At 46.5% G+C, this 22,645-nt stretch overlaps 1 protein-coding gene across 2 annotated transcripts in view; it reads right to left on the reverse strand.

Annotated features, from left to right (window-relative positions):
- The window catches only part of daam2 (dishevelled associated activator of morphogenesis 2), a 326,736-nt gene that overhangs the window by 58,851 nt on the left and 245,240 nt on the right, over positions 1 to 22,645 (reverse strand). Inside the window, exons 16-23 of one of the 2 annotated variants that reach the window (XM_080192986.1) lie at positions 21,363 to 21,395; positions 21,100 to 21,206; positions 18,109 to 18,193; positions 16,954 to 17,060; positions 14,768 to 14,856; positions 13,339 to 13,507; positions 7,437 to 7,544; positions 1,983 to 2,043 (exon numbers count right to left, since the gene is read on the reverse strand). In XM_080192986.1, coding sequence (XP_080049112.1) covers positions 1,983 to 2,043; positions 7,437 to 7,544; positions 13,339 to 13,507; positions 14,768 to 14,856; positions 16,954 to 17,060; positions 18,109 to 18,193; positions 21,100 to 21,206; positions 21,363 to 21,395 — 759 coding nt within the window. The remainder of the gene's footprint in view (positions 1 to 1,982; positions 2,044 to 7,436; positions 7,545 to 13,338; positions 13,508 to 14,767; positions 14,857 to 16,953; positions 17,061 to 18,108; positions 18,194 to 21,099; positions 21,207 to 21,362; positions 21,396 to 22,645) is intronic. The other variant, XM_080192987.1, reaches the window with a different exon arrangement.

Genomic DNA, 22,645 nt, shown 5'->3' on the forward strand with positions numbered 1-22,645 from the left:
GCACTGATTTGGCAGGGCCACCAGACGTGAGATAGGGTGGAGGCAGGCAATGTTGCAGAGGTAACGCAGTCAAGAAAGCTCAGCTATGGACTCTCAGCAACTTCTACAGATGCACCATAGAAAGCATTCTTTCTGGTTGTATCACAGGTACGGCTCCTGGAGACCACAAGGAGCTACAAAGAGTTGTGAATGTAGCCCAGTCCATCAGGCAAACCAGCCTCCCATCCATTGACTCTGTCCACACTTCCCACTGCCTCGGATAAACAGCCTGATCAAGGCACCCTGGACATACTTGCCAGAATTTTACCAGCATGCCCGTGGATGGCCTCGGGCCTCGGGCAAGGACTTACAAGCCTCGGGTGGGCGAGGTGGTAAAATTTCAGCAACTCTCCTCCACCTTCTTCCATTGGAAAAAAATACAAAAGTCTGAGGTCATGTCCCAACCGAATAGTTTCTTCCCTGCTGCCATCAGCCTTTTGAATGGATCTACCTTACATTAAGTTGATCTTTGTCTACACCCTAGCCATGACTGGAACATTATGTTCTGCACTCTCTTGTTTCCTTCTCTATGAATGGTATGCTTTGTCTTTTTAGTACCCAAGAAACAATACTTTTCACTGTGTGTTAATACATGTGGCAATAATAAATCAAACCAGATCAAACACCTGCTCTGTGGTGACAGCTTTGGCGATTGACGGAGTTAAAGTTAGAGGTTCACAGCTGCTAGTGCCCGCGTCATGGGGAAGGTGTTAGTTTTGACAACATTGAACTGGAGATGATTTTGGGCAGGGGGAGCAGAAGTGAGAAGTTGGTGCCAGCAAACACGTAGGCCCAAGTTTTGCCATCCCGCCACCATGGGAATCGGAGCAGGCAGGGGGTGGAGCAGGAAGCAGGGGATGCAGGGAAGAGGAATGGGAGGAGGTGGGTGGAACAGAGGAGGGTTGAGGGTATGGGAAGGGAAGGGGGGCAAAATGGCCTGCTCCAGTTCCTGGGGTTACGTTCTTCAACTGACCAGCAGGAGGTGCAAGACAACAGGTTGAGCCAACTGTCTCCAATTTTATTGACCCTCATCCATCCACCCTCTGAGCTGAGTTGCAGGGAGAGTTGGACAAGATTAAGATTTAAAAATATAAACATGGGAGGAACCTGATGGTGAAAGATCTTTTCTCCCCTGCCCCGCATGAGGGGTATTTCCTCACTACACTCTATTTCACTTCCTGCCCTTATCTACGGCACACTGATTGACCCCAAATTTCTGCTGCGTTCTCCTGATCTCAGGGAGAGAGATTAGAGGAATCCATGGGAAAATGGCACAGATGGATAAAAGTTCACATCACTTCTGTGTCTGCTGCAGCTGACTCTAAGATTCATGCAAACTTTCAGACGTACTGCTTTCACTCAGTTGTTCCTGGGTAGAAACATAGAAACTAAAAGCAGGAATGGCTACTCGGCCCTTCGAGCCTGCTCTGTCATTCATTTTGATCATGGCTGATCATAGAATTCAATATCCTGAACCCCCTTCCCCTCATATCCCTTGATCCCTTTAGCCCCAAGAGCTATATCTAATGTCTTCTTGAAATCAGACAACATTTTGACTTCAACTACTTTCTGTGGTAGTGAATTCCACACATTCACCATGTTCTGGGTGAGGAAATTTCTCCTCACCTCAGTTCTAAAAGGTTTACCCCTTATCCTCAAACTGTAACCCCTAGTTCTGGACTCCCTGCCATTGAGAACATTCTTTCTGAATCTACCCTGTCTAACCCTGTTAGAATTTTATACGTTTCTATGAGATCCCCCTCATTATTCTAAACTCCAGTGGATATAATCCTAACTGACTTAATCTCTCCTCATCTGACAGACTGGCCATCCCAAGATTCAGTCCAGCTGGACACTTCTGACCAGGAGTGAGAGTCCCTCGGGGTTTGCTACTCTGCCCCATTGGGTTAGTGAAAAAAACGATAAGGGTAGGTGATACTTACCGATTCGAGAGCTTTCAGTCCATTCTTCAGATTGTTTATTTCTTTGTCCAGCTCTGCCAGGCTATGTTGAAGTAAACACATTTTTTCCTTAATTGATCTCAGAAGAACGAAATTCAGAATTCTACACTTTGCATTGCAAACATTTCCAAATATCCAACAAAACCTCAACATTCAACAGTACATTTTAACACTTTTCTCACAGAAGAAGTTTGTATTCTGGAGCCATCAACTTGAACAGCTCAAATAAGTTCCTCAGGCCAAGTAACATTATGAGATTGTTACTCCTGCACCCTTGGCAATGTTGGTTGAATGCGTCAAGTGCTGGCCAGATCTTCTTGGGGTGGCACGGTGGCACAGTGTTTAGCATTGCTGCCTCACCGTGCCAGGGACCCGGGTTCCATTTCCGGTTTAGGTCACTGTCTGTGTGGAGTTTACACATTCTCCCCCTGCCTGTGTGGGTTTCCTCCGGGTGCTCCGGTTTCCTCCCACAGTCCATGGTGGATTGGTCATGCTAAATTATCTCTTAGTGTCAGGGGTACTAGCTAGGGTAAATGCATGGGATTATGAGGATAAGGCCTAGGTGGGATTGTGGTCGGTGCAGACTCGATGGGCTGAGTGGCCTCTGTCTGCACTGTAGGATTTTGTGGCACAGAAGCACAGTGGTTAGCGCTGCTGACTCATAACGCCAGGGACCCAGGCTCATATCCAGCCTCATGTCACTGTCTGTACAGAGTCTGCACATTCTCCCCATGTCTGCTTTGGTTTCCTCCCACAGTCCAAAAGATGTGCCTGTTGGGTAGATTGGCCATGCTAAATTGCACCCCACCATTGTCCATCAAATTTGTAGGTTACAGGGATTAGCCATGTGCAACATTACGGGTATGGGTTAGGAAGGGTGCGTGGGCCTGGGTAAGATGTAAGAGAGGTGGTGTAGATTTGATGGGCCAGATGCCTTCTTCTGCACTGTAGGGATTCTATGATTCTTCAAAATAGGAACGTGGGAACCTTTCCGTTTCCATGAGTTTGCAGCTAATTCACCATGTGGTCTGGCAAAACAGGACCTCAAACAGTACACTAACCTCTCATACCCACACCAAAACACGACCTTCTAATTTGAGCTGAGGAGCCTGGAGTGGGGCTTTGAACCCTCACTGTCTGACCCTGGGTGAGAATGGTCATAACTCAGCCAAGGCTCGCTTCCTCCCAGCAACGTAGGTGAGCAAAGAGTGGTGAACATGGCTCTTAACCCACATCCTTTAACCCTACTTTTCCACAACATCTTCCAGCATGGGAACGCAAAGTTGGTTTCAAGTAGCACTCAAGCCATGGAAAATTGGAATGGAATCATAGAGTCCCTACAGTGCAGAGGGAGGCCATTTGGCCCATCGAGTCTGCACTGACCACAATTCCACCCAGGCCCTATCCCCGTAACACCATGTATTTACCCTGCTAATCCCCCCTTCACTAAGGGGCAATTTAACATGGCCAATCCACCTCACCCACACGTCTTTGGACTGTGCTCAGGTTTTGATGGGGACAGGATGTAGGCACCAGTGGGAAGGCCTATTGTCCATCCTTAATTGGCCTTGAACTGAGTGTCTTGTTCCGCCATTTTGGAAGGGGCAATTAAGAGTCAGTGACACTGGAGTAAGGATGGCAGATTTCCTGTGCTAAAGGGCAGTAGTTGAACCAGGTTTCTTTTTGTAACGGCAATTGATAGTTTCATAGAACATAGAACATAGAACATTACAGCACAGAACAGGCCCTTCGGCCCACGATGTTGCGCCGACCAGTTACAAAACAATGACCCACTAACCTAAACCAATCCCTTTTCGTCCATAAACTACAGGACTTTCAGGACTACAATTACTAAGACTAGCTTTATGGTCCAGATTTTTCTTAAGTGAATTTGAATTTCACTAGCTACCATGATGGGACTTGAACTCAGATGCCAGGGCATTAGCTTGTGCCCTCTGGCTTACTAGTTCGATGGCATTGCTATCATCTCTCCAGATGTGCTGCAAGAGACATACATTTATTCTTTAAGTTCTGGAAATACAGAGTAGATTTTGGCTGGCACGGTGACACAGTGGTTAACACTGCTGCCTCACAGTGCCAAAGACCCAAGTTCAATTCCCCAGCTTGGACCACTGTTTGTGTAGAGTTTGCACATTCTCCCTGTGTCTGCATGGGTTTCCTCCGGGTGCTCTGGTTTCCTCCCACAGTCCAAAAGACGTACTGGTTGGTGCATTGGCCATGATAAATTCTCCCTCAGCATACCCGAACAGGTGCCAGAGTGTGGCGGCTAGGGGATTTTCACAGTAAATTCACTGCAGTGTTAATCTAAGCCTACTTGTGACAATAATAAATAAACTTTATTTAACAAAACTATTCAAGGGGTACCATAGCAGGGGTACCATAGTATAGTGGCATGTTACTGAACTAGTAATTCAGATACTGGGACTAATAATCCAAAACCACAAGTTCAAGTCCCACCGCAGCAACTGGGGAAATTAAATTCAACTAATTAATGATGGGTATTAGTAACGGTTAGCACCAAACCCAATTTCTTCACTAATGCCCATCAGGAAAGAAAAAGTACTTTCTGTACCAATCCCGTACTCCAATCGTCTAACAATGTGGCTGACTCTTAACTGACCTCTGATTTAGTCTAGCTGGTGAGGTGATTGTTTGCTTTGCAGTGTTGATGTAAGCCTACTTGTGACTAATACATAAAAATATCTGATAAAGAATGAAACAGATTCATCAGAGTAATATTGGCTTTGGATTATGAGGTAAAACAGACACTGTCGGATCAGCCAGTTGTCATGTATCCTTCCTGAGGCTAATGGAGATTAAAACTGAGAGAGACCCAAGACAGGCAGCTCATCTGATAATACTTTGTTTTACTCTATTGTCCAAAGTCAAAACTACTGTCAAAAGTTTTGCTGAAACATCTGTGAGAAATATTTAATGACTGAGAGAGGACCCGCTGTGTTGCTAAAAGCCAATCATTTCCAGCCTTTACAACAAGAATATATATATTTATTGGGTGCAGTTAAACTCACCATGAGGTTTTATACCCAGCAGGCAAAGGCAGATGGGGTTATTTTTATTGAAGTTTGTGCATGTGAATTTTACTGTATTCATGGTTATTCAAGTTCCTGCAATCTCTGGGCCACACAGTCTTCAATAGCAAGCACTATTGTGGCATCCCTGATTCGGGATAAAATTGGCAAGTTTGCTCAGTCAGGACACAGTGATGACCGTAAGCAGAAACAGAAATACCTCATGGGTGCAGGAGAAGACCTGTTCTTCAGAGATATGTTTGCATTTTAACGCCAAGCTTTATAGCCTACAACACTTAGAACCATAGAAAATTACAGCTCAGAAACAGGCCTTTTGGCCCTTCTTGTCTGTACCGAACCATTTTTTGCCTAGTCCCACTGACCTGCACTTGGACCATATCCCTCCACCCCCCTCTCATCCATGTACCTGTCCAAGTTTTTCTTAAATGTTAAAAGTGACCCCGCATTTACCACTTTATCCGGCAGCTCATTCCACACCCCCACCACTCTCTGTGTGAAAAATCCCCTCCTAATATTCCCTTTAAATTCTTCTCCTTTCACCCTTAACCCATGCCTTTTCTCCCCTAGCCTCAGTGGAAAAAACCTGCTAGCATTCAATCTATCTATACCCATCAAAATCTCGATCAAATCTCCCCTCATTCTTCTACGCTCCAGGGAATAAAGTCCTAACCTATTCAATCTCTCTCTGTAACTCAGCTTCTCGAGACCCGGCAACATCCTTGTGAACCTTCTCTGCACTCTTTCAACCTTATTTACGTCCTTCCTGTAACTAGGTGACCAAAACTGTACACAACTTTTACGCTCGATACTCCGATTTATAAAGGCCACTTGTGATGGGAGTGGTGTGCATGCGTACTTAAATGATGCAGGTTAGCCCACACTGGACCCGCCACTCTATTCCAATCTGCCAATTTTATCCCGAATCAGGGGTGGCACAATCAGAGGAAAGGTTCCCTCTACTCTATTCCAACATTCTGTCCTGCCCAGCCTCATCCCGCACCCTCGCATCTCTCAGAATCTCCACAGTATCATTCAGCCTAACCAGCCTGCACCAATTCTCTGGCACAGTATCTTACCCAGGCCCTATGCCTATCCCGAAAACCCCATTCCCCATGGTTAATTCATCAAACTACACATCTTGGGAAACTAATCTAGCATAACCAATGAACTTAATCTGCACATCTTTGGAATGCGGGGAGAAACCAGAGCACCCGGAGGAAACCCACGCAGGCGAACGTGCAAACTCCATATGGATAGCTACCCGAGGCCGGAATCGAACCTGGATCCCTGGAGCTGTGAGGCAACAGTGCTAACCACTCTGCCACAGCCCACTGATTTAAATAATGTAATAACCTTGAAATGGCTTAGCACTGCTGCCCCATAGCGTCAGAGACCTTGGTTCAAATCCGGCCTGGGTGAATTGAATGCATTCTCCCCATATCTGCAGGGGACTCCTCCCAATGACAACAGATGTACGGGTTAGGTGGTTTGGCCATGCCAGATTGCCCCTTAGTCTCGGGGGGATTAGCAGGGTGAATTTGTGGGGTTGCAAGGGTGGGATCTGAGTGAGAAGGTCCAGGCTCAATGGGCCAAAAGGCCTCTTTCTGTATTGTAGGGATTCAGTGATTCTATAATCTTACCATGCAATAACTTAATATAGATTCTTATAAAAATGGCTCAACTCACTTATCGCCCGAGTACAGGTGTTTGAATGTACATTCCCAGTGTGGGCTAACCTGCGTCATTTATATACGCATGTACACTACTCCCACCACAAGTGTTATAGGCTATAAAGCTTGGCGTTAAAGTGCAAATATATCTCTGAAGAACAGGTCTTCTCCTGCGCCCGTGAGGTATTTCTGTTTCTGCTTGCGGTCATCACTGTGTTCTGTCTGAGCAAATTTGCCAATTTTAACCTGAATCAGTGTGAAATTTTGGACAGATTCACACTACGAGTTCACACTCAGTAGGTTAAGATTGTCCCAGTACCATCAGTGGCACAGTGGTTAGCACTACTGCCTCACAGTGCCAGGGGCCTGGGTTCAATTGCAGGCTTGGGTCACTGTTTGTGCGGAGTTTGCACGTTCTCCCCATGACAGCGTGGGTTTCGTCCGGGGGCTCCAGTGTCCTTCCACAGCCCGAAAGACGTGCTGGTTGCATGCGTTAGCCGTGCTAAATTCTCCCTCAGTGCACCCGAACAGGCGTCGTTGTGGGGCAACTGGGGGATCTTCACAGTAACTTCATTTCAGTGTTAATGTAAGCCTACTTGTGACATTAACAAATAAACTTTAAACCGCCTTATATCGTGAGAGGACACCATAAAACAAAGAGGACAGATGTTGACCAGCTTTACGCTGTTACTTACTTGACTTTGGCTGCCTCTGGTACATGGAGCAAGTCTAACTGAATGGTGAGGATCTCCGGGTAACTCTTTTCAAATATCATGATCAGATAGTGCAACAGTGTGATATTCCTGGAATCGAGACACAAATAAGAATTCGGAATTAGTCTGGACGGGGCAGAGGGTGGTGTCACATCTACACACAGGAAAGCTCAAGGATGTTATTATTTCCCACAACTTCGACAAACAATTTACATACAGAACGTGGGTAAGTTCAAGCAGGAGGTAGAGAAGAAGACAAGGAGGGGGTAACTGAAGGCCAAGTCAGTTATCTGGATTTTCACTCTAAAGGAAACTTGGACAAAATGGCACCAGAGGCCAGAATCTGGAAGGCCCACCATTTACACAGCGGGAGGGTGGGGTGGAGGGTTGAGGGGGATCCTCAGAGACAAGGGCAGATTGCACTTTGCACATGCCGATTCACGGAGGAGAGTGCACATGCTAAAGTTGCCTTCAGTCAGATCCAATTTTCACTGGTGGGATGACTAAAACACAACTCATGCGTTTTAGACCTATTGAGAAGATCTAAAGTTTGTAGAGTTCTTTGGAGGGATAGGGTACCCTTTTGGATGGGAGGCATGCCGGCACAGTGGTTAGCACTGCTGTTTCACAGGCCAGGGACCCCTGGTTCGATTCCCGGCTTGGGTCACTGTCTGTGTGGAGTTTACACATTCTGCCAATGTCTGTGTGGGTGTCCTCCGGGTGCTCTGGTTTCCTCCTACAGTCCAAAGACGTGCAGGTTTGGTTGACTGGCCATGCTAAATTGACCCTAGTGTCAGGAGATTAGCAGGGTAGACAGGTGGGGTTAGGGTGAGGGTGGAATTGTGATCAGCGCAGACTTGATGGGCCGAATGGCCTCCTTCTGCACCATAGGAGTCTATGGTACATTTTGAGAACAGTGAGGTGCCATTTTTTGGAGAGGTCAAGTGTCTTTTGGGATTTGTAAAAGTAGACTTGAATGTAAGTAAAAAGTTGAGAAACTCAGTGGGTTTGTCAAGCTACTTAGAATTGTTATGTAACAGCCAAGGGTAAGGTTAAGGTAGCTGTCAAGGCATTTAAATGTCCTATCCTTTTAAATATTTGAAAATATTGTCTGCAGCATTAAAAATCAATGCCTGCTACTTCAGTCCATCTGTTGACACGAACTTGAAGGTTACCATTATTGGATTAATGCCGCTTGACTGATTTCACAACCTATCACTATCACAGTGAGGTGCCTCTCAGTTCAGTTTGACTGATGGCTCTGAGTGCTTCCAGAAGTGGGGTTATGAATACAAATGTCATTGTTCTAAGAAAATAAAGAGGTCAAAAGAATTTAAATGGGTTTTAACTATGAGTGTGTTGTTGATAAATAGTGAATTCACCATTGGACCCTTCGAACTTTATTTCTTATCAGCATGGATCCTAATGGATGTGGTCCATGGTGGATAATGAGTAAATTGGTAGGGAGGATGCAAGGACAAAGGACAGTTGGGGGGATTTGTTGGCAAGGATGTCTACTAAATTGGCATAGTGCTCATGCGGATGGGTGGTGGGCCATAGGTTGACCGAGGCTATAAAGGGCGATAGGCAATGGTGGGGAGATTTTTTTTGTTATTCATTTGTAGAATTTGGGCATCACTGGCTGGCCAGCATTTATTGCCCATCCCTAGATGCCCGAGGGCAGTTGGGAGTCAATCATATTGCTGTGGCTCTGGAATCACATGTAGGCCAGACCACATAACAGCAGATTTCCCTTCCTAAATGACATTAGTGAACCAGATGGGTTTTTCTGACAATTGACTATAGTTTCATGGCCATCAGTACATTCTTAATTCCAGATACTTTTTATTGAATTCAAATTCCACCATCTGCTGTGGCGGGATTTGAACCCTGGTTCCCAGAACGTTAAGCTGAGTTTCTGGATTAATGATTTAGCGATAATATGACTAGGCCATCGCCTCCCCTTAATTGATTGGCATGGAGTATCTGAGGGTCCTTGGTGGGTGAGGCCCATGCATTGGCATGGATGGGGCATGGGGAGTGTACAGGGTGTGAGGAGGTGAGAGAAGTTTTTTATTTTATTGGGATTTTTTGTTAGCTGGGAGAAAGGGTCAGATCATTGAGACCTGCTTTTCACCAAGCCCACACCCATCTCTGCACTGCCTCCAAAACAGTTGTGGGCGTTCCTGGGAATGACTCCAGTTAACACCCACACTGCAGAATGGAAATCGGATCTTCCAAGACTCCTTCTCCCGAGTTAGCTTTTCGGAGCTGGGAATTTTCCCACCTCTACACTCCTAACCTGGGGGAAGGGGTTTGGAAATTCAAGCCATTGCCTTTCAGGTGGCTTTTGGGTAGCACTGTGGCACAGTGGTTAGCATCGCTGCCTCACAGTGCCAGGGACCCGGGTTCAACTCCAACCTCAGGGCACTGTGCGAACAAAGAGCAATACAACTCAGGAACAGGCCCTTCGGCCCTCCAAACCTGCGCAATGATGCTTTCCTAGACAGATGAACTTAGAGCTTGGATGTTGTTGCTATTACAGAGACGTGGTTGAAAGACGGACAGGATTGGCAGCTAACGTTCCAGGACACAGTTGTTTCAGGCAGAGTGAAGGAGGATGTGAAAGGGGTGGGTGAGTTGCATTACTGGTTAAGGAGAATATCAGCTGTACTGAGGGAGGTCATATCGGAGGCAGCAGGGCAATATGGGTATAGCTCAGGAATAGGAAGGGTGCAGTCGCAATGTTTAGTACAGGCCTCCCAACAGCCAACAAGAGATAGAAGAACAGATACACAGGCAGATTTTGGAAAGATGCAAAAACAACAGCGTTGTTGTGGTGGGTGATTTTAACTTTCCCCTTTATTGGTTGGGACTCACTTGGTGTTAGGATCTTGGATGGGACAGAATTTGTAAGGAGCACCCAGGAGGGCTTCTTGTGTGGAGTTTGCATGTTCTCCCTGTGTCTGCGTGGGTTTCCTCCGGGTGCTCCGGTTTCTTCCCACAGTCCGAAAGAAGTGCAGATCAGGTGGATTGGCCATGCTAAGTGTGTGGAGCTATGGGGATAAGGAGAGGGCCAGGGTATGATACTCCATCAGAGAGATGGAACAGACTCAATGGGCCGAATGGCCTCTCCTACACTATAGGGATTCTATGGTTTTGAAGTGTGTGAAAGATGTGACATTGTGAAAAGGGTTCCGGAGGAAAATTGCTGAGTGAAATGGTAAATGTTAAAGGGGCTGAACCTGACAGTGGGGAGGGGAGAGGGAGAGGGCACACTGCTGCCTCACAGCGCCAAGGACCTGGGTTCAATTCCTGGCTGGGGTGACTATCGGTGTGGAGCCTGCACGTTCTCCCCATGTCTGCATGGGTTTTCTCCGCATGCTCCAGTTTTCTCCCACAGTCCGAAAGATGTGCTGGTTAGGTGCATTGGCCATGCTAAATTCTCCCTCAATGCCCGGGTTGCCAACTCTGGGTGGCCATTTTCCTGGAGGTTTCCTCAAGTTTCCCAACCAATCATGCAGCCTTTCCCTTCCATTTTTAATACATTGCTATCTAATAAATGAAAAAAAGTATAAAGACAATGATAAAAAAAATGCAGTTGTTTTGATGTTTCTGATGATTTTGTTTTCAGCTGGGAGATGTGTTTGTAATCTTTGGCCTCTCCAGGTCAACCCTGGAGAATTGGCCACCCTGCAAGTCATGAGTGAGTTGTCCAAATGACAGGGCAGTAGGCAACACGGACGTAGCTTTTGCTGCAGCTCCTCACAGGGAGATGGCCCTACGCAACTGATCTTTGTCCTCAGATACTGGAGCCAACAGGAGAAGTCACCTAGATTGCGATGCAGCCAATGAGCAAACTGAGGGAAAACCTTTTTGAGGTATTCCACTCTCCTCAGGCCATCGGCAAGGTGAACGTTGTCCATGGCTCCAAGAACAAAGGGAAGAGGGTATGGGATGAAGCTCAGAAGAGGTAAGATGATTAGTAGGCTCGGAATGGACTGACAAGAGAAGTTGAAGGAGAAAGACAACATCATCTCTTTATAGGGAGAAATGTAAAGACATTTAAGCACGAAAATGAATTGCAGTATATACATTCTATGATCTATAGAATAATCAAATAATTTATAGAATGTACAGCCATTACACCCAGCTAGTCTATTCCGCTGCTCTATCTGGACTGGGCATCGATTTCAGGAAAACATGCCCCTGTCTACAGCAATGGGAATGAAATAGAAAGGGTCGAGAGCTTCAGGTTTTTAGGTGTCCACATCATCAACAACCTGTCCTGGTCTCCCCACACCAATGCTGTAGTTAAGAAAGCCCACCAACGCCTCTACGTCTTCAGAAGACTAAGGAAATTTGGCTACAATTGTCCGCTACAGCTCTCACCAACTTTTACAGATGCAACATAGAAAGCATTCTTTCTGGTTGTATCACAGCTTGGTATGGCTCCTGCAAGAAACTGCAAAGGGTCGTGAGTGTAGCCCTTGGATAAAACACACAAATCAGCCTCCCCTCCATTGACTTTGTCTACATTTCCCACTGCCTCGGCAAAGCAGCCAGTATCATTAAGAACCTCACGCACCCCGGACATTCTCTCTCCCACCTTCTTCCATCGGGAAAAAGATACGAAAGTCTGAAGTCACGTACCAGCCAACTCAAGAACAGCTTCTTCCCTGCTGCTGTCAGACTTTTGAATGGACTAAGTTGATCTTTCTCTACACCCTAGCTATGACTTTAACACTACATTCTGCACTCTCTCCTTTCCTCCTCTATGAACGGTATGTTTTGTCTGTATAACATACAAAAAACAATACTTTTCATTATATATAATACATAGGGTAGGAGTCTTGGCAGTGTTGAGGAGCAAAAGGATCTTGGGGTCCGGGTCCATAAGACTCTTAAATCGGCCTCGCCGGTGGAGGATGTGGTCAAGAAGGCGTATGGTGTACTGGCCTTCATTAATCGAGGGATTGAGTTTAGGGGTTGGGAAGTAATGCTGCAACTTTATAAGACCCTTGTCAGACCCCACTTGGAGGACTGTGCGCAGTTCTGGTCACCTCACTACAGGAAGGATGTGGAGGCTGTTGAGATGGTGCAGAGGAGATTTACAAGGATGTTGCCTGGGTTGGGAGGCATGCCATAAGGTTGAGGGATAGGTTGAGGTTGAGATAGGTTGAGGGAGCTAGGTTTCTTCTCCCTGGAGAGACGAAGGTTGAGAGGCGACCTGATAGAGGTTTATAAGATGTTGAGAGGAATAGATAGGGTGGATTCTCGGAGACTATTTCCCAGGGCTGAAATGGTCGCTACGACAGGACACAGGTTTAAGGTGCTGGGAAGCAAGTACAGAGGAGATGTTAGGGGTAAGTTTTTCACTCAGAGGGTGGTGGTTGAGTGGAATCGGCTGCTGTCGGTCGTGGTAGAGGCGAACTCGCTGGGGTCTTTTAAAAGACTTCTGGATGAGTATATGGGATCTAATGGGATTGGGAGTTATAGATAGTGCTGTGGCCTGGTAGGTATAGATGTGATCGGCGCAACTTGTGGGTCGATGGGCCTGTTTGTGCTGTAGTGTTCTACGTTCTATGTTCTATATGACAATAATAAGTTAAAACATCTTCTATTTCTTTCATGTGATCTAAAGCTATGCTTTTCATCTCAAATACCCATTATTACATAGAACATAGAACATTACAGCGCAGTACAGGCCCTTCGGCCCTCAATGTTGCACCGACCAGTGGAACCAATCTAATGACCCTCTAACTAAAACTATTACAGCAAATTCTGAGTGATGATGTATCCCCTGAATTCCCTATTATGTATTCTATTTCCAGTCACTGAACCCAGTGGATTGAACGTTCTCTTTGCCCCCATTCCCCCATACCTGTCAATGCTTGATTTGGTGTCTCCAATCTTGTTGAGGCTGGAGATTCTGAAGCCAAATGCATTGCCCCTCTGCCCTTTGTTCATGTAGTTTCCAAAGGCAAGGACCACCTCCAGCAGCTGTTTCAGCCTCTTGCTCCGACAGAGCTCTTTGGATGCCAGCAGGATCACTGAGGTACGGTGGGGTTGGAGGGAGAGAGAGCGAGAGACAATAAACAAGATTGCAGTCAATTATTTAGAACAAAATAATTTGCTCTTGTTTTCCAAAGAACATTCACACTATGACCATATCACTGATACAGTACCTGGACCCTGCGTTCACCATAGGATGGGGATAGATTTGCAAATGCAATCCAAACTGCCCCTATATGGAGCTACTGAGCTCAGCCCTCTCACCAGGGGAAAGTGCCCTCAGAGCTGATCAGTCTGCCGAACACTAGGAGTGGGGGGCAGAAGGTAACAGTAATGCTTCCTAACTCCAGGGAGTCGGGTTCGATTCCCAACTTGGGTCACTGTCTGTGTGAAGTTTGCACATTCTCCCCGTGTCTGCGTGGGTTTCCTCCGGGTGCTCCGGTTTCCTCCCATTGTGAGTCCATAACTTTCTGTCTCTGTGGAGTTTGCACATTCTCCCCGTGTCTGCGTGGGTTTCCTCTGGGTGCTCCAGTTTCCTCCGGGTGCTCCAGTTTCCTCCCATACTCCAAAGATGTGTGGATTAGAACCCTAGAACATAGAACCCTACAGTGCAGAAACAGGCCCTTCGGCCCATCTGCACGGACCACAATCCCACCCAGGCCCTATCCCCATATCCCTACACATTTACCCACGAATCCCTCTAACCTACACATCCCAGGACACTAAGGGGCAATTTTAGCAAGGCCAATCAACCTAACCCGCACATCTTTGGACTGTGGGAGGAAACTGGAGCACCCAGAGGAAACCCACACAGACACGAGGAGAATGTGCAAACTCCACACAGACAGTGACCCGAGCCGGGAACCGAACCCAGGTCCCTGGAGCTGTGAAGCAGCAGTGCTAACCACTGTGCTACCGTGCCGCCCAGGTTTAGGTTGATTGGCCATGCTAAATTGACCCTAATGTCAGGGGGAATTAGCAGGGTAAATATAGGGGGTTACGGGATAGGGTCTGGGTGGGACTAGTATATCAACCATCTCTTCCGAATCCATCCACCAGTCCACAGAGACCGAAAACCAGGACATGGCCCTTTAAGTGGCAGAGTGCAGAGCATTTACCAAATGATTTATTAGTTGTTGTAAATGTGCCTGCACTGCCAGACCCGCGGGAAGACAAACGGCAAGTGAAGCTCCACAGCTGCTCAGACTCCACTCCAACAGGCCAGTTAAATGTTATTCCACAAAAAAATGCTTCGATGTGTAAATATTTATCCAGAACAATCCCTTCAATGGCCTTACCTTCGATCTTTGGCTTAGCTTCCGCGAGTCGCTCGGCAAACTTCTTCTTGAAGAATAAAGCTTGTAGGCGCTGTTGGTAATGGTCGATTCTGCGGGATTAAGGGACAGAGTTTAGATCCGTAGCTTTGTTTAATTCCAGTTTCAGAACAATGGCGAGAGTGAGTGAAGCTCTCCTCTGGGAGCTGAGGATAACAGGATGGAAAAATTGGTCTGTGGACAACCGCCAAAATCTTAAGACATGGAAACTAGAAGCAGGAGTAGGCCATTCAGCCCTTCGAACTTGCTCCACCATTTATTTTGATTATGGCTGCTCATCAAATTTAACATCCTGATCTCCCCTTCCTCTCTTGATCCCTTTAGCCCCAACAGTTATATTTAATTTCTTCCTGAAATCACACAACGTTTTAGCCTCATTCTATGGTAGTGAATTCCACACACTCACTGGATGAAGAAATTTCTCTTCACCTCACTTCTAAAAGGTTTACCCTTATCTTCAAAGTATGACCCCTAGTTCTGGACTCCCCCACCATTGAAAACATTTTTTCTGAATCTACCCTCTCTAACCCTGTTAGAATTTTATAAGTTTCTATGAGATCCCCTCTCACTCTTCTGAACTTCAATGAATACAATCCAAACTAACTTAGTCTCTCCTCATATGACAGACCTGCCATCCCAGGAATCAGCCTGGTAAATCTTTGCTGTACTCCCTCTATAGCAAGGATATCCCTCCTCAGATAAGGACACCAAAACTGCACACAATACTCCAGCTGTGGCCTCACCAACACCCTGTACAATTGCAGCAAAACATCCCTATCCCTATACTCAAATCCTCTTGCTATGAAGGCCAATGTACCATTTGCCTTCTATCCTGCCTGCTGTACCTGTGCGCTTACTTTCAGCGACTGATGCACGAGGACTCCAAGACCTCACTGAGTATCCACCTCTCTCAATTCACACCCATTCAAATCATCGTCTGTCTTCCTATTATTGCTGTCAAAGTGGATAACCTCACATTTATCCACATTATTCTGCATCTGCCATACAGATGCCCACTCACTCAACCTGTCCAAATCACACTGAAGCATTTCTGTACCCTCCTCACAGCTCACCCTCCCACCCAACTTTGTATCATCTGCAAATTTGGAGGTAATATATTCAGTTCCCTTTTCCAAATCATTATTATAGGCTGCTAAGTTAACTGGACTATAGCTAGCTAGCTGTTTTTCTTGCCTCCGTCTCTTTTTGAATAAGGCCCAAAAGAGTTTAAGGTCATTTTTCCTTGTACACCTCGCTCATAAAATGGGAAACAGGTTAAGTAGGTGCATGCAGGCATGGCATTGCGTTTTACGGGCCTCCCCTGCCTTCAGAGCCGTGTAAGAAGTCTCACAACACCAGGTTAAAGTCCAACAGGTTTATGTGGTAGCAAACATCATTAGCTTTCAGAGTGCTGCTCCTTCATCAGGTGAGTGGGAGTTCTGTTCACAAACAGGGCATATAAAGACACAAACTCAATTTACAGAATAATAATTGGAATGCAAGTCTTTACAGGTAATCAAGTCTTAAAGGTACAGACAATGGGAGCGGAGAGAGCATTAAGCACAGGATGTGAATTGTCTCCAGACAGGATAGTAAATGAGACTTTGCAAATCTGGCAAGTCATGATGGTTACAGATGGTGTGACATTAGCCCAAGATCCCGGTTGAGGCTGTCCTCAAGTGTGCGGAACTTGGGGTTTACACGACTTGCCTGGACTTGCAAAATCTCACTAACTGTCCTGTCTGGAGACAATACACATCCCTTTAACCTGTGCTTAACCCTCTCTCCGCTCACACTGCCTGTACCTTTAAGATTTGGTTACCTGTAAAGAGTCGCATTCCAACCATTCTTTTGTAAGTTGAGTTTGTGTCTTTATGTGCCCTGTTTGTGAACAGAAGCTCCCACTCAGCTGACAAAGGAGCAGCGCTCTGAAAGCTAATGGCTTTTGCTACCAAATAAACCTGTTGGACTTTAACCTGAGACTTCTTACTGTGTTTACCCCAGTCTAACGTGGCATCTCCACATTCAGAGCTGTGGACAGAGGCCTGTTGATTAGCACGGCCACTCAACCTAACTCCTGGTCTGTGGCTCACCACAGACAGACACCGCTTGGAGGCCTTGTGACACCCTGTTGCACTGCACTGACAAACCTGCTCATCTCATACAGGAAGCGATCTGCCCTCGCCATGCGGTCAATCTCATGCTTGTGTTCCTCCAGAAGGTCGATGTCGCTCTTCTCGGGGACGAACTTGAGGAGCTGCGGAGGCAGTCATTACAGCGATTAAGATTCAAGGAGCAAAGGTTTCTCAACCTCTTCCATCCTGTCAGGGAAGCTGAGTCAAAGTAATCGATCCTGGGAGCCAGCTGATTGCAGTTCCATTGGCCAGAGAACAAGTTGGCCTGAAGCAGGCAAGATCATAGAATTCTAAAATCCCTACAGTGCAGAAGGAGGCCATTCAGCCCATCGAGTCTGCACCAACCACAAGCCCAGCCAGCCCCTATTCCCATAAACCTCATTTACCCTGCTAATACCCCTGACACTAAGGGACAATTTAACATGGCCAATCAACCCAACCCGGACATCTTTGGATTGTGGGAGGAAATGGGAACACCCGGAGGAAACCCATACAGACACAGGAAAATCTGCAAACTTCACACAGACAGTGATCCGAGATTGAAATTGAACTGGGGTCCCTTGCGTTGTGAGGCAGCAGTGTTAACCACTAATGGCTAGCCCTGTAAGTTTATTTCCCGCAACCGATATCAAATATCAGTTCCTTTCGTAATGATTAGTGGATGTAGGCGTGCAGATCCAAAGTCGCCTGAAGGTGGCAACTCAGATGGACAAGGTGGTCAAGAAGGTGTATGGCTTGGTGGCCTTAATGGTCGGGACGTTGAGTAGAGGGATTGGAAAATCACAGTAGGGATGGCACGGTGACACAGTGGTTAGCACTGCTGCCTCACAGCATCAGGGTCCCCGGTTCAATATCAGACTTGGGTCACTGTCTGTGTGGAGTCTGCACGTTCTCCCCGTGTCTGCGTGGGTTTCCTCTGGGTGCTCCGGTTTCCTCCCACAGTCCGAAAGGTATGCTGGTTCGGTGCATTGGCTGCGCTAAATTCCCCCTCAGTGTACCTGTACAGGTGCCTAGGGGATTGTCACAGTAACTTCATGGCAGTATTAATGTAAACCTACTTGTGACATTAATAAATAAATTTTAGACTGTTCCAGCTTGTGGTATTGGGCACCCAAAGTGCTCTGTTCCATTCTATTTGACACAATTTCACAGAAGGATCTGTTCTCTTACTTGTTCCAGCATATCCTTGGCCAAATCCTCTTGTTCATCCATTTGCAAGATCGCACGCTTGATTTCCTCATTGGTCAACTTTAATCTAACAGGACGAGAGAACATGGCAATTAGATTTCACACCCATTCCTTCCAACAGTCACATCTCAGCAGTAGGAACTCAGCTCTCTTCCCCTTCTCTAAGCCAGACCTGCTCTGTTGTGGAAATGCCTCACATTGTACAATCTCCAGGATAAATTTCCAGGGGTCACAGAATCTTAGAGTCCCACAGTGCAGAAGGAGGCCATTCAACCCATCAAGTCTGCACTGACCATAATCCCATCCAGGTGCTATCCCCATAACCCTATGCATTCACCCAGGCTAGTTCCCCTGACATTAAGGAGCAATTTAGCATGGCCAATCCGCCTAACCCGCACATCTTTGGACTGTGGGAGGAAACCGGAGCTCCCGGAGGAAACCCACGCAGATATGGGGAGAATGTGCAGACTCCACATAGACGGTGACCCAAGCTGGGATTTGAACCCAAGTCCCTGGCGCTGTGGTCAGCTGGTGTTCCTCTCAGCTCTGAGTCAGCAAGTTGTCAGTTAAAATCTCACTGCAAAGATCTAAGCTGGCACTCCAGGGGCAATGCAAAGGAAGAACAGTCTGGGTAAGGTATCAAGCTGAGGATCTCTGCACCTTGTCAGGTGATCCTGCGCTTACTGTTCAACCTTCACTCATTTCAATGGAGGTGAACGGGGAACATGTTCTATAACTCAGCCCAGGAGACAAGAACAAAATTTACCCCACTCAGTGAGGGGACAGAAATCATCCTGGAACATCATCACAGCTCCTTTCACCCAGAGAGTGGTCACCTATGGAACTGATTATTGCAAGAAGCATTAGGAGGGTAAATATGTGGGGTTACAGGGATAGGACCTGGTGAGATTGCTGTTGGGTGCAGACTCAATGAGACCAAATGGCCTTCTTCTGCACTGTAGATTCTATGATTCTCAAGGGCAACCAGGGATGGGCACTAAATGCTGGCCGAGCCAGCGACGCCCATGTGCCACCGTTAATAAAAAAGAAACTGGCCATTCACGAAGATGAGTGGAAATTCACGTGGATTCACGACCATGATACGAAGATGAGTGGAAAAGCAAATTGCGCGGAGGGTGTGGAAAGTCTGCACAGGGATCTGGATAGGCTGAGTGAGTGGGCGAGGACCTGGCAGATGGAGTATAATGTTAGCAAGTGTGAGGTTATCCACTTTGGCAGGAATAATAGTCGGAGGGATTACTATTTAAAGGGTGAAAAGCTGCAGCATGCTACGGTGCAGAGGGACCTGGGGGTCCTTGTGCATGAGTCACAAAAACCCAGTCTGCAGGTGCAGCAGGTGATCAAGAAGGTGAATGGGATGCTGGCCTTTATAGCGAGGGGGATAGAATATAAAAGCAGGGAGGTCTTGCTGCAACTGTACAGGGCACTGGTGAGGTCGCAGCTGGAGTACTGTGTGCAGTTTTGGTCGCCGCACTTGCGCAAGGATATTTTGGCCTTGGAGGGCGTGCAGAGGAGGTTCACTAGGCTGATACTGGAGATGAGGGGGTTGGATTATGAAAAGAGACTAAATAGACTGGGTTTGTACTCGTTGGAGTTTAGAAGGATGAGGGGGGATCTTATAGAGACGTATAAGATAATGAAAGGGATAGATAGGGTAGAGGTAGAGAGATTCTTCCCGCTCAGAAAGGACAGCAGGACTAGAGGGCGCAGCCTCAAGATAAGTGGGGGACAGTTTAGAACAGAGTTGAGGAGGAACTTCTTCACTCAGAGGGTGGTGAATCTCTGGAATTCTCTGCCCATTGAAGTGGTGGAGGCTACCTCGCTAAATATATTTAAGTCACGGGTAGATAGGTTTTTGACAGACAAGGGAATTAAGGGTTATGGGAAGAAAGCACAAAAGTGGAACTGATCCACTTCAGATCAGCCATGATCTTATTGAATGGCGGGGCAGGCTCGAGGGGCTAGATGGCCTACTCCTGCTCCTATTTCTTACGTTCTTATGTTCATTCACATCGTAACTGTGGGATCTTGCTGTCTATAAATTGGCTGCCGTGTGTGACTGCATAACAACTTCATCTAAACTAACTGACTGCAGTGCAGGATGAGAAAGGTGATAAATCAATGTTAGTTCCTTCTCTCTTAATGGTAACTCAAACACTGACTATTTATAGAAAGATTGAAACATAGAAGATAGGAGCAGGGGGAGGCCATTCGGCCCTTCGAGCCTGCTCCAGCATTCATTTCAATCATGGCTGATCATCCAACTCAATAGCCTAATCATGCTTTCTCCCAATAACCTTTGATCCCATTCTCTCCAAGTGCTATATCCAGCCGCCTCTTGAATACATTCAATGTTTTGGCATCAACTACTTCCTGTGGTAATGAATTCCACAGGCTCACCACTCAGTGGGTGAAGAAATGTCTCCTCACCTCCGTCCTAAATGGCCTACCCTGAATCCTCAGGCTGTGACCCCTGGTTCTGCACTCCTTCTAGTTTAATAATATCCTTTCTATAATATGGTAACCAGAACTGTACACAGTATCCCAAGTGTGGCCTTACTAATGTCTTGTACAACTTCAGCGAGGTCCAGGCACCCACCATCCTCTGTGTAAAAAAACTTGCCTCGTATGTCTCCTTTAAACCTTGCCCCTCGCACCTTCAATCTGTGCCCCCTAGTAATTGACTCTTCCACCCTGGGAGAAAGCTTCTGACTATCCATCAGACCATGCATCTCATAATCTTGTAGACTTCTATCAGGCCTCCCCTCAACCTCCGTCATTCCAGAGAGAACAAACCAAGTTTCTCCAACCTCTCCTCATAGTTAATGCCCGCCATACCAGGTAACACCCTGGTAAATCTTTTCTGTACCCTCTCCAAAGCCCCCACATCAGATCGGCTGTGGAGGCTTTGGAGAGGGTCCATGATCGATTTTGGATCATGGCTGTACTTACTTTGACAAGAGGATGACGCAGTTCTGAGCTCTTCGTCCATCAATCACCGACAGCTCCTTCACCTTTCTCATCGTGAGGTACAGATCTTCGGTGGAGCCGAGCTCTTTCTGCAGGTGCGGTTCAGGGGTTTTTGTTGGAGGAAAAGAGAAAATTAAACACAGCTCGCCAGCCAAAGTGCCCGAAAATCACCCGGCAAATCAACATGATTGAGAGCGAAAGGTAGTGGATATTTCACTATGAAACTGAACAGGATTGACACTCACCTGCTCGGAGAGTTTAGTGTTAGTGAACAGGTCCTGTGTAGTGAAGGTTTCGAGAGCAAAGGAAATTTAAACACACCAAAGTGAGTTAGTATTCAGCAGAAAGTATCCCATGCAGGCAATGTGCTACAAAACTACAAACCAAACATCTATCCAATCTTTATCACATGTTATTGTGGATGGCCCCTCAGTGGCACACAATGTTATGTCAACACCATCAAAATACCACTCTTTGCCACCTACCTCCACATCCCTTCACCTCACGAATGGTACATGGAGTTTGATTTACATAAATGCGAGGTGATGCATTTTGGTAGATCAAATCAGGGCAGGACTTATTTAGTTAATGGTAGGGCGTTGAGGAGAGTTACAGAACAAAGAGATCTAGGGGTATATGTTCACAGCTCCTTGAAAGTGGAGTCACAGGTAGACAGAGTGGTGAAGAAGGCCTTTGGCATGCTTGGTTTCATTGGTCAGAACACTGAATACAGGAGTTGGGATGTCTTGTTGAAGTTGTACAAGACATTGGTAAGGCCACACTTGGAATACTGTGTACAGTTCTGGTCACCCTATCATAGAAAGGATATTATTAAACTAGAAAGAGTGCAAAAAAGATTTATTAGGATGCTACCGGGATTTGATGGCTTGAGTTATAAGGAGAGGCTGGATAGATTGGGATGATTTTCCCTGGAGCGTAGGAGGCTTAGGCATCATGTTATAGATATCTATAAAATAAGAGGTCATGGATAAGATAGAGAATGAACATCTTTTCCCAAAGATAGGGGAGTCTAAAACTAGAGGGCATAGGTTTAAGGTGAGAGGGGAGAGATACAGAAGTGTCCAGAGGGGCAACTCTTTCACACAGAGGGCGGTGAGCGTCTGGAACAAGCTGCCAGAGGTTGTAGCAGAGGCTGGTACAATTTTGCCGTTTAAAAAGCATTTAGACAGTTACATGGGTAAGATGGGTATAGAGGGATATGGACCAAATGCGGGCAATTGAGACTAGCTTAGAGGTTAAAAAAAAGAAGAGCATGGATAAGTTGGGCCAAAGGGCCTATTTCCATGCTGTAAATCTCTATGACTCATCAGAATAGCAGTTGAAGCTTGGTAGCACCACCAGGGAGTGAGTGACACATCCATTTGGGAATCAGGATATTGAATTCAATGATCAGCAACAATCAAAATGAATGGCGGAGCAGGCTCAAAGGGCCGAATGGCCAACTCCTACTTCTAGTTTCTATGTTTCTATAATCATGGTAAGAAGTCTCATAACACCAGGTTAAAGT

Source organism: Carcharhinus amblyrhynchos, chromosome 7 (genome assembly GCF_965287045.1).
Source record: "Carcharhinus amblyrhynchos chromosome 7, sCarAmb.v2.hapA, whole genome shotgun sequence".
NCBI classification, from domain to species: Eukaryota; Metazoa; Chordata; class Chondrichthyes; order Carcharhiniformes; family Carcharhinidae; genus Carcharhinus; species Carcharhinus amblyrhynchos.